This window comes from Lepidochelys olivacea (genome assembly GCF_965140295.1).
Source record: "Lepidochelys olivacea isolate rLepOli2 genome assembly, chromosome: 17".
Lineage (NCBI taxonomy): Eukaryota > Metazoa > Chordata > Testudines > Cheloniidae > Lepidochelys > Lepidochelys olivacea.
In genome coordinates, this window is record NC_140427.1 from 22,765,129 (window position 1) to 22,777,808 (window position 12,680).

General features: G+C 50.2%; 1 protein-coding gene across 1 annotated transcript in view; it reads left to right on the top strand.

Moving 5' to 3' along the window:
- Nucleotides 1-909: 909 nt before the first annotated feature.
- The window catches only part of LOC311532685 (myeloperoxidase-like), a 64,524-nt gene continuing 52,753 nt past the window's right edge, over nucleotides 910-12,680 (top strand). Inside the window, exons 1-2 of the mRNA XM_084651363.1 lie at nucleotides 910-987; nucleotides 12,357-12,532. Of these exons, the coding sequence (XP_084507489.1) occupies nucleotides 12,379-12,532 (154 nt within the window). The 5' untranslated portion in view covers nucleotides 910-987; nucleotides 12,357-12,378. The remainder of the gene's footprint in view (nucleotides 988-12,356; nucleotides 12,533-12,680) is intronic.

Sequence of the window (12,680 nt, forward strand, 5' to 3'; positions counted from 1 at the left end):
TTCACAGACAAGGGAAGCTCCCAGACTGCTGCACTTGGGATCACAGTATGGGGAGGAGGTTAGCAGCCCTCAATGGTGAAAGAACAGGTTAAGAACTATTTAGAAAAGCTGGACATGCACAAGTCCATGGGTCTGGATCTCATGCATCTGAGGGTGCTGAGTGAGTTGGCTGATGTGATTGCAGAGCCATTGGCGGTTATCTCTGAAAACTCGTGGCGATTGGGGGAGGTCCTGGATGATTGGAAAAAGGCAAATAAAGTGCCCATCTTTAAAAAAGGGAAGAAGGAGAATCTGGGGAACTACAGACTGGTCAGCCTCATCTCAGTCCCAGAAAGATCATGGAGCAGGTCCTCAAGGAATCCATTTTGAAGCACTTGGAAGAGAGGAAGGTGGTCAGGCCACAGGTCTTGTTGTGGGAACAGAGGCTTGAGAAAGCAAATGCAGACACAGTCAACTTCAGTTGAGAGCTGAAGAATGGCTGGCTATCCAAAAGTTGCCACCTATTAAGTTCCTTCCTGGAATACATCCTTGTCCTCTTGAGGACCAAGAGCTCTATGATTCATAAAGTATAAGGCCAGAAGGGACCATTAGATCATTTAGTGTGACCTCACCTATATGAGCAGGCCATTCAATTTCACCCAGGTACCCCTCAGTTTAACTTTGCTTCATGTCTCCCTTTCTTTAGCTCTTAGATCCATAGCATGAAAAAGGTTCAATTATAGAGGAACAACTTTCTCAATCAAAACCTCAGTCTTGGCTTTAAGCGCCTAAAGGTTAATCCAGCAAGTTTATCGCATGAAGGAGAAGAAATGTGCTCCTTTCACTTTGGGTCTGTGCAGTGAGCTGGTGGGAAGGAGTTGTCCTCATGTCCTGCTCTTTCCTCTTTGGACTAGATATCTTGGAGACACTGCCAGATCCATTCTTTCTGAGCAGCACTGATGAAGCCAAGGAGCTGGTGGATGCTGCATACAAGTACGAACGGGACAGGTCAGTTCACCTTATGTTATCCATACTAGGGGTACAATTTTACAAAAAACATGGGAACATGATACCGTTATTTGGGGAGTTTCTTTTGTACAAATATGTATTTATTATGGCAACATCATAGTTCAGGGTTCTGAATTTTTTTCCTAGCATGGATCACACCACATGCACTAATCTCTTCCCTCCACAATGGCATGGAACACCTCCTCTCCTGTTTGTGATCACACAGTACTGCTATGGCAACTACAGTGATTGCTTACGATGCAAAGTGATATTTGGACAGTACACATATTTTAAGCTTTTTAATGTAGCTCAGCCAGTGGAAATAAGAAGAGCCAGCACCACATGACCAGACTGCTCTGTGAGAACGACCAGCAGCCAGGGATCATCGCTCACAGTCACTACAGTGATTCTATAGGGAAGGGTTTAGCTGTTTCTAGTCTCGATATCAACTCTGTTCAATCATTCTGGAAAATATATGAGGCCCTCTCTCTATGGAAAATATGGCATGTTTGGTCTGTAGCAAGGGAGAATTTTGGAGGAAAGCTTGAGATTATTGGAGAAAAGCACTTCTCAGAGATAGTTAATGGTTAAAAGGAAGGCTTCTGCCTTCTGCTCCCCACCCAGCCATTTTGTGAGGGTTGTCCTGCTTTGCTTTTGTTAAAATGCCTTAAAAAATCAAGATGAAAAATTTCAAGTCAGGTCAAAACAAGACATTGTTTCAACATTTCTGAAACAGTTATATTTTTATCAACACTGTTATGGGAGAGGGATAGCTCAATGGTTTGAGCATAGGCCTGCTAAACCCAGGGTTGTGAGTTCAATCCTTGAGGGGGCCACTTAATCCTGCTGTGAAGGCAGGGGACTGGACTTGACCTTTCAAGGTCCCTTCCAGTTCTATGAGAGGAGTTTATCAAATAATGTTCTAATATGGAGATATACCTAACAAATAGATTTCAGTTAAATGAAACCTTTTTTTGGTGAATGAATTAAACATTTTTTGCCTGGCTCTAGTATTGACTGTGCTATTCATCACAAGCTGGTAGTAACTCTGATATTCAAATTGTCATTATTAGGCATTAATCTGGTTTTTCCAATACTATTAATTTTTGCAGAAATATAGCTGATATATTTATCTGCTCTGGCTGGACATTCCATTCATTTGCAAGGATGGAATAAGGTGGATAGTGCTGCACATTTACACAGGTGTTGGCTTAGTGATGTCCAAACAGAAAGATAATGTGCAGAATAGAGTTCCTCCTGGATCTTCCTTGCTCCTGGTCACACAGACTGCATTACTTGCTACTGTTGCTTTAGTCCGCCTCTGGCTGGCAATGAGACTCTTCATTCCTTCCCACTGTGATACTTGCTACTACCATCACCAGATTAGACTATTGTAGCTTCCTCTACCTGGACTTGAAGGTGAAAGGGTCATAGAAACTCCAACTTCTACAACACTTAGTTACCTGCCTTTTGTACTATTTCATGTATGTCCAGTCCCAGCCAGCAGCAGGATGTTAACCCAGTGCATTTTGAAACAAAAAAAGTTAGACTTCTTAAAAAGTGAATTAGACTTTGACAGCCCCAGATGATCTCTATGAAATGTTTCAGTGGTAGCTGTGTTAGTCTGTATCAGCTAAAAAACCGAGGCGTCCTTGTGGCACCTTAGCAACTAACAAATTTATTTGGGCATGAGCTTTTGTGGGCTAGAACATACTTCATCAGATGCATGAAGTAAAAGATACAGGAGGAAGTATAAATACGTGAAAGGATGTGGGTTGCTTTGCCAAGTGTTAGGTCAGTCTAACAAGATAAATCATTTAACAGCAGAATATCAAAGGAGGAGAAATAACTTTTGAAGTGGTAAGAGAGTGGCCCATTACAGACAGTTGACACCAACTAAAACCTCTCCAGCACATCATCAAGGATCTACAACCAATCCTGAAGGACTCACTCTCACAGACCTTGGGAGACAGGCCAGTCCTTACTTACAGATAGCCCCCCAACATGAAGCAAATACTCACCAGCAACTACACCAACCCAGGGACCAAACCCTGCTACAAACCCTGGTGCCAACTCTGTCCACATATCTATTCAAGTGACACCATTATAGGACCTAACCACATCATCTGGGGCTTGTTCACCTGCACATCTACCAATGGTGATATATGCCATCATGTGCCAGCAATGCCCCTCTGCCATGTACATTGGTCAAACGCAAAAGAATAAATGGACACAAATCTGACATCAGGAATCATAACAGTCAAAAACCAGTCGGAGAACACTGCAATGTCTCTGGGCACTCAATAACAGACCTCAAAGTGGCAATTCTTCAACAAAAAAACCTTCAAAAACAGACTCCAATGTGAGGCTGTAGAACTGCAATTAATTTGCAGACTAGATACCATCAGATTAGGCCTGAATAAAGACTGGGAGTAGTTGAGTCATTACAAAACGTAAACTTAATTTCCCCTCCCAATACTAATTTCTCCCTACTGTTACTCACACCTTCTTGTCAACTGTAAAGTCTAGGAATAGGTCTATGCTGGAATTAAAAAACCCCCAAACCTATGGCACCAAGACTCAGAGCCTGGGTCAGCTCACAGGGCACAGGCAGCGGGGCCAAAAATAGTGTAAATGTTTGGAGCTCCAGCCTGAGCCCCACCTCCGAGACCCTCCCCCCCACAGGATCTCCGAGCCGAGACTTAATCACCAACACTGATATTTTTAGCCCCACAGACTGAGCGCTGTGAGACTGAGTCAGCTGACCTGGGCCAGGTGCAGCCATGTCATGGGTCTTCGATTGCACAAGTATAACACCTATACATAGCTTGGGGCATCCCCTATTCTTTGGGCTATTGGGCCCTACCTCACAACCTTCTCTCCCCATTTCCACAAGTACCTTTGTGGCCTCAAGCCACTCTTCGGTGTTCTTCCTCCCCAGCATAGTCCTACGTGAACACGCAGAGGTCCAGGCCTTCAGGGCTGGGACTGGTCTCTTGGTCCAACACATCTTTCTAGGCAGTCCAAGAAAGTTCTCTGGCCATCAACTACCTCTCTCTGAGTGTGATCATATCATCATAAGAGGAGGGGTCATTTTGGCCAACCCACGGCCTCACAGGTCTGATGGAAGTCCTCTCACGAACCTGTCCAGCACTAAAAATTCTATAATCTCTGTGCTGTGGGTCTTGGGATGCAGCTACTTCTGCGTTAGATGGATCAGGTCAAAGAATTGTGACCTTTGTGCTTTGCTCTCTAAGTACCGCCACTCGTGGAACCTCTGAGCCCTTATAGCTGTCGTCACCTTGGATCTTGCCAGAATCTCAGCTTTCAACTGCGAGTAGTCTGAAGCAGCTTTTGCTGCCATGTCATAGTAGGCCTTCTGGGCCTCCCCACACAGGAAAGAGGGGAGGATAGTGGCCCACTGGTCTCAGGGCCAGGCCTCACATAGGGCTGATTTTTCAAATGCAAGAAGGTATGCCTTCACGACATCCTCCACCATAATCTTTTGTAGGTAAATGCTGGCTCTTAGGGATTATGTCCTGTTGTGGCCACGTGTCAGAGCAGCCAGGGCCTTCAGCGGGTTCACCACCTCATGGTGGCTTGGTCCTGGGCTGCCTGGCTCATCGGTTGTTGATTTGTCTCCTGCTGTAGCTGTACCGACTCCTGTTGGGCAGCCATCTGGACACTGGTAGCTTCTTGTTGCATTGCTGTGACGTGCACACTATCTTCATTATTTGTCCATTTTGAATGTGATTTACCTTGTCCCCAGAATAGTTTGCTGTGCCAAGTTCCCACTTTAACACCATATGTAGCAGAGCACCTTCTATATCTCAGCAGGCTCAGTGGTTCCCCCTCCGGTGGTGGGGGCCTGGAATAAGTCAGTCGCACTCTGGATGGCGTTTACTCTCCCACCTGGGGGCTTATTCCCCAATATTTTCCAGGCAGGCCTTGGGGCAGGTCCAGGGAGCATCCCTCCGCAAACAAAGAAAATAAAAGCACCAATTTCCACACTAAACAAAGGGGAATAACTCTCCCTACCCTCACTCTGAGGGTGGTTGGTCTAATAATTGGCCCTGGGGTGCCAGTCCTTGCCCTAAGCAGGCAAACTGTTACATAGCTTCCCCATAGGGAAGAGAACAGCTCTCCACCCTAGAGCAGCTTTTCTTCTGCTGCCACTAGCCCTGCAGCAGCTCAGCTCCATCCCCTCTCACACCGGCGGAGGGGTTTTTAAACATCTCAGGCAGTGGTGGATTAGCTACTGGGCAAAAGGGACCCATGCCCAGGGGCTCCGGCCAATTGGGGACCCCCTGGGAAAATGGGCACCCTGTGCCCTGCTCCCCTAGCGCTCCTGTTGGGGAGCAGAGTTGGGGGCTTGCACTGCTTCACCTACCTGGTGCTCCTGTCAGGGTGCAGGGGCTTGCCCCCCTTGGCACTCCTGATGGGGAACAGGAGAAGCCTCTGAGTCCCAACTCTGCTCCCTGGCAGGACTGCAGGGGGAAGAGGCAGGGAGGGGCCCCCACTTGCTCTGGCCCAGGGCCCCAAAACACCCTAATCCACCTCTTATCTCAGGCAGCCCTTTGTTGGACTCAGGGGTTAGTTGGACTAACCCCTTCTCAGTTAAAAGGAAAAGGGCCGTTATCATTCTAGGGTTAATCTACTGGCCTTCTACCACTTTCTTGAGGGTGTGGAGCTGCTGGGTCAGACACCCCCGCCCGCATCCCCCCACGACCTTGCCAGCTGGTGGGCTCCGGGTTGCTGCCGCTCCTCGGGGGCGGGGTGGCACCTGCTGGCCTGCTTCCCAGAGCAGGAGTGAGGGACCTTACCCCTGCTGCTGCTGCACCACCGGAGGGGTCCCTCATGGCTCGTTGCCAGACTGACTGTTGCTGGTGCTGCGGCCTCGGAGCCTGCTGGTGCCTTGAGGAGGTGGAAGGAGGCCTCTGTTGCTAGGGGAACATGCAGGACACCATGGAAGGGGCCTCCTGAAGGCCTGAGTAACATTTCAACTATGCTCTTGTGGTGGGGAAAACTATTGCTGTAGGGAGACGGGGAGGGTGGTGTGGAGCCTGCCCCCTGGTCCATCTGTCCCCGCTACTCCCCCCCCCCCGCCTCCGCTCTTTACTCCGGGACTCAAGCTGCCGGTCTTGCCCCTTTTTCACTACCTGGGCCTGCAGCAGCAGCCTGTTCGAACTGAGTTACAAGTGCACGTGAGTGCGAGTGCCACCCCCGTCCCTTGCACTGCTTCCTCTCCCCTGCAGCCTTTGGCTGGTGAACTCTCCCCCCTTCTGCCTTGCTCACCCGCCTTCCTGCTGCAGCCTGCCCCTTTTCCCATTGCTACCCACCCACCCCTTGCTACCCTTTTGGCCCTGGACCCTTAGTAGATGCAGTTTGTTTGCCTGCCCCGCCCTTGGGAGTTTTGCTTGTTTGCCTGCCCCGCCCTTGGGAGTTTTGCTTGTTTGCCTGCCCTGCCCCAGTCCCTTGGTGATTGTTAGCTTGCCTGCCCTGCCCACAGCCTGTTTCCAGCCCGTTTGTTTTTCCCCTCTCCCTCCGTAGTACCCCGGTCAGTCCCCTTGCTTCATGCATCCATGTCCCACCACCCCTCCCCCCCCCATGCTTGTGCCCCTCTCCCTTTTCAGTTGAGCCCTAGTATTCACCACACTCCCGCTGACACTATAGTCCTTCCAGGGCACGGACCCCCTGGCCACCCCTGCGCCTAGGAGCTGGACATGCTGGCCGCTTCTAGGAGCTGCCCAGGGAGCCTGCCTTAGCCCCGTTGTGCTGTGGACCACACTTCTGGCCTATTAAAATCTCCCAGATTGCTTTTAATAATCACTGGTTGGGAATTCTACCTGAGAGAAGGGTGCAGAAACACCCAGAGTTCTCAGGTGACTGCATAAATACATACCTAGGAGATGGTACAGACCCCCTCCTCAGACAAGGGGGGAATGACAGGATAATGGAAGAGGATGTTTTGTTTGAACTAGCAGGTACAGGATAATAATGAAAAGCATGTGGAATGTAATACAACTTGTTGGTGTTGGGACAAAAATTAGGCTGAAAAACTGTAAGAGCTGCCTCCTCCTTCCCTCTCCCCACTTCCTTTGACTGCTGTCCCCGCTCTTACTTCTGGAGTGCCTTTGGGTTCATCTGCCTGCCTGGCTGCAGAAGGCACCTTGTTTGTGGCTTCCAGGTCCACTGAGGCAACGGCCAGTGTTGAGCCGCTGGGTGCACCCTATCCTGATGTGGGGCAGCTGCTTTCCCTACTGGTTGGGGGCCCAACTGCAAACATCTCCTTCTCTGATACCATGGCTGCAGGTGCTGTGTCTGCTATGGCACCTGAGCCTGGCATCACCAAGGGCCCCCTCCCATTCTTGTTCCCTCAACCTCTGTGCCCAGTCAAGAGGTGCCACCCCCCAGCAGCTTGGCCGCCAGGGTCCCTGATCCCAGCTCTGGCCCCATCCCCAATTCTGCCTCTGATCCTGTCACCTTTTGTGAGTGCCCATCTCAGAGCATGTGCCTGCACTCTCTCTCTGTTTGTGATGGATCTTTGGTGACTCAGCCCTCCGACCGAGTCTCACAGTCTGTATGGGAGATAAAAATTAAACAGGGGGCCTATCCACAGTGCCCTCTGTAAGGTACCTCAATTTGCAGCACCATCCCACAGTATTCTTGTCAGCAAGTTAAGGAAGTATGGGCTGGATGAATGCACTATAAGGTGGGTAGAAAGCTGGCTAGATTGTCGGGCTCAACGGGTAGTGATCAATGGCTCCATGTCTAGTTGGTAGCCGGTATCAAGTGGAGTGCCCCAAGGGTCGGTCCTGGGGCCGGTTTTTGTTCAATATCTTCATAAATGATCTGGAGGATGGTGTGGATTGCACTCTCAGCAAATTTGCGGATGATACTAAACTGGGAGGAGTGGTAGATACGCTGGAGGGGAGGGATAGGATACAGAAGGACCTAGACAAATTGGAGGATTGGGCCAAAAGAAATCTGATGAGGTTCAATAAGGATAAGTGCAGGGTCCTGCACTTAGGACGGAAGAACCCAATGCACAGCTACAGACTAGGGACCGAATGGCTAGGCAGCAGTTCTGCGGAAAAGGACCTAGGGGTGACAGTGGACGAGAAGCTGGATATGAGTCAGCAGTGTGCCCTTGCTGCCAAGAAGGCCAATGGCATTTTGGGATGTATAAGTAGGGGCATAGCGAGCAGATCGAGGGACGTGATCGTTCCCCTCTATTCGACATTGGTGAGGCCTCATCTGGAGTACTGTGTCCAGTTTTGGGCCCCACACTACAAGAAGGATGTGGATAAATTGGAGAGAGTCCAGAGAAGGGCAACAAAAATGATTAGGGGTCTGGAACACATGAGTTATGAGGAGAGGCTGAGGGAGCTGGGATTGTTTAGCCTGCAGAAGAGAAGAATGAGGGGGGATTTGATAGCTGCTTTCAACTACCTGAAAGGGGGTTCCAAAGAGGATGGCTCTAGACTGTTCTCAATGGTAGCAGATGACAGAACGAGGAGTAATGGTCTCAAGTTGCAGTGGGGGAGGTTTAGATTGGATATTAGGAAAAACTTTTTCACTAAGAGGGTGGTGAAACACTGGAATGCGTTACCTAGGGAGGTGGTAGAATCTCCTTCCTTAGAGGTTTTTAAGGTCAGGCTTGACAAAGCCCTGGCTGGGATGATTTAACTGGGAATTGGTCCTGCTTTGAGCAGGGGGTTGGACTAGAGGACCTTCTGGGGTCCCTTCCAACCCTGATATTCTATGATTCTATGATCCTTGGGCTCCCTCCTCAATCAGTGCAACAGGGCCTATCACAGTGCACAGGTTTGAACTGTCTCTAAAATTTTCCCTGGTGTGGGGCCATATCCCCCAGGCCATATCCCCCTGAAGACTCTTTGCCTCTCTGATAGAGTTCAGTTCCCCTTCTGGGGTGTATCAATGTCCAGGCCACTTTCCCAGGGGCTGGTGGGGGACCCAGGCCCACCCTCTACTCCAGGTCCCAGCCCAGGGGACCTATAGATAGCAGCCATCTGCCACATCCCTTTAAATAAAGAGCATTGCTTCTACAATTTCCTGGGCCACTTCCGTGAAGCCCCAGTTCATCCTTATCTCAGGTCTTTGTCCTGACTGAGTCCCCGTAGCCAGCCCCGAATTCCTCCACATCCCCCTGGCCTCTGTCAGCACTGCTCTGTCCAGGGTCCTGTAACTGCCTCCACCAGCCAGGCACCATCCACACTCCCCCAGCTCCAGCAAGGAACTGATCTCACACTGGCCCTGCAGCTCTTCTTATACCAGCCTGCTGAGCCCTGAATGGCTGCTTCCCACACAGCTGCTCTCGGCAACTTGGAGGACCTCTCTACTGTCTTTTTCTGGGGCAGGGTGTGGCAGGGCCGCAAGGCCTCTGGACCTAGTCCACCCCGTCACATACCTCCCCCCTCAGACAAGACTGAGGTGGTGCTCTTGCGGATAATGTCTCTGCTTACCCAGTCCTTTGCCTCAGTTCAGCAGGGTCTTCTCCCAGCCAGACGTTTCTGTTTGAAGAGTTCCTTTGCCTGTGCCCCCCTAGGCTCTCCCTCCTTGGCCTCTCTTACCCAGGAAGCTTTAGTAGCCCTTGCTCTGGTTTCTCAGTCCTGCTTCTAGGCCTCTCTGCCTGGAGAGATTTGGGAGTCTTTCACCCTAGTGGATCAGGATCTTCTCCCTCAGGCCTATCTACCTGGAGAGCTATTTATGGTAATGTGACAGATTTCCTTCAGGGTGCCACCTGGACCTGGGGTACCACTGAGCCTGCCTGACTCACCAGCCTGAGCTCCCTTTACACTGTACTGCTGTGACAGGCCCTTAAGGCTTGCTGGTTTTATTCTAGATCCAGCTTCTGTTGCTGGTTTTCCTTCGGTGTTCTGCTCAAGGAGAGGGTTTCTTTCTCCTGCTCCTGTACCTCCATTTCCATACTTTCCGTTAGTCTCTATAGTAGGCAGAACATTACCTTTCCAGAACACGCAGATGCCCAACATCTTGTCTGTCTGTCTTTTAGGCTGGAGACTTCTTCCTCCAGGTCTCGGTTCATCTCACCTCCTTCACAGGGCTCCTGCCCATCATCCCCTGTGTACCCAGTGTTTCATCCCCTAGGCAGCCACACTTTGCTTTCCTTGGCCAACTCTACATTCAGCCACCAGTGTCAGCTTCACCTTCTCAAGGTTGGCCATCTCCTGCTTGGTCTGTCCCAGCTGTTTGGCCAGCTCTTTCACCACTTGAAAACATGTCCATTTCATTCCCTGCATCTGGGTCTCACTAGACTTCATCCTGTTATTTAGTTTATGCCAGACAGCATTTATCTTGTTCTGCAGGTTTTAGGGGTGCCTGGTGCCCAACCAAGAGTCCTGGCTATCAGTCATTTTCTGAGCTCCCAGGCCTTGTGAAATAGATTTCCTTCTGTCTCCAACACCTCCCGTCAGGGAACCCTGCTATCCCTCAGGGCCTCTCATTGGGCTCTTCTCCACCAGAGTTATTTCAGGCCCTGGTCCTGTGACACATTAGATAGATTCCCCATGTTCTCTTTCCTCAGGATGGAGACTGAGTCTTGCCCTCAGCAGAAGAGTTGTTCAAGCCCCCCAGACTGCTTTCCCATTTCTACTGTGTGGGCCCAGTCCCGCTTCCTTGTCTAGCCCAGTTTTGCCAGTTACCAGGAGGCCTAGGTCTATGATAATACTAGTACTGCTTTCCAGAGTTCAAGTTTTTCTCAAGGCAAAATACCTTCTTATGTGGCCCATTTTCCCACAACGGAAACAAATTGCCCCTGGGGCAGCCTCCCAAGCACTAAACTAAGTTATGATGGTCCCCTGTTCTACCTTCACTATAGCCTGGGCCTCCCCCATTCCTGGCCAGGTGTCTTGGTCAGCCTGGCCTTCACTGGTCTAGGTGGCCCTCAAGGCAACTTGGCTGGCCTTACAACCATGGCTTGGATCAGGGTGAAACCGTTTTGCCTGACCCACTTGCCCATAATACCTGCAGCACCATGGTGGAGCATTATGGCTTTTTCCTTTGTGGCACCTATGACGGCTGGTCCTGAGTGGACACTGTCATGGTTGACGGGCTCCCTGCCAAGCCTGAGATTGGTGATCCTGGAGTTGCTGCTGCTGGGCAGCTTGCTGGAGCTTTGTAGCTTCTGCTGCTGCTGGCCTAGAACTCTTATTAGAAGAGCTCCTTGCTCCCCTTGCTTGCAAAGGCTAGTTCAAATATCCCATTTCTGGTACCATATGTAATGGGATGCTTCCAATTCTCATGAATGCCCCGTCTCTGCGTGTCCCTGCTCTCTCTTTCTTTGTTTGTGGTGGATCTTTGGTGACTTAGCCCTCCGGCTGAGTCACACAGTCTGTATGTGAGATAAAAATCAACCCCCTTCTGGGTTAGGCCCCCTGTTGGATGTATATTTCAGCGCCCTCTGCAGCCCTCGATCTGCAGCCTGACCTTTGGGCTCGCTCCTCAATCAATCCAGAAGGCCTATCACAGTACCCTGGTTCTAACTGTCTCAGTCCCTTCTGGGCTCTCTGAAATTGTCCCTGCTCTTCTAGTAGTCTTGACCCTGGCGTGGGTCCATGTGCCCCAGGGCTTCCTCCCTGGAGGCTCTTTGCCTCTCTGGGCCTTTCTGGCCCCAGATCTTCAGCTAGGCCACTTATAGAGTTCAGTTCCCCTTCTGGGGTGTATCAGAGTCCATGCCAATTTCCCAGGGGCTGGTGGGAGCGACCTGGGCCCCCTCTACTATGGGTCTCAGCCCAGTGACCCTATTGATAGCATATATATATATATGACCCTATCGATAGCATCCGTCCACCATGCTAAACTGTGTTGCTGCTATAGTTCCCCGGGCCACTTCCCCGCAGCCCCAATTCATCCTTCCCCCAATTCATCTCTGTCCCAGCTTTCCCTATCTCATTGGTACCTACACATACCATGACCACTGGCTCCTCCCCAGCACTACCTATAAGGCTATCTAGAGGTCTCATGAGATCCACTGCCTTCACTACACTAGCAGGCAATTCACAAACCCAACCACTTCATATAAATTAGCATGATTCTGTATAAGAAGAAGCATAACACAAAGTTGAATTGTTTACAGAAATTAGCAAATGTTTGCCAAGCAGGGGTTACAGACTGGAATGGTGTGTCCCTTGCAGCGATGACCTGGGAACCCTGAGGCTGCTGGTCAGAGTGCAGGAAAGGTCAGCGTGGAGCTGGCTGCTGCAGCTCTGCTCCTCAGTTGTTTTGGGCCTGGACTTAGTTCCCACATACCAGTGCAGGTCTCATTTTAGAGGGCTGGGCTGTGGACAGCAGTGACTGGTGCACCACTTTGGGGGTCCTTTTTTTTCCAGAGCAAAAGAGACCACAGGGGAAATGGATGTCAGCCCCTCAGACTTCCTGAAACATTTAAAGGAGCCAGTGGCAGGAACCAGGTCTGCAATCCGGGCTGCCGATTACATGGAAACCACCCTGAGCCTCCTGAAGAAGAAGCTGCTTCGGATCGTGAAAGGAAAGTTTAATATCACAGGTATTGTGCACATAAGACTGTAAATGGCTAATTAGCAGGAAACCTGTCAATGTGTAACATGCATGACTTTTGGAAGACACGTTTGAACAAGCTAGAAGTAGTAACAAGGAAGTCCTATAAGAACTAGCTTCTCAGCTAGTACCTGTAA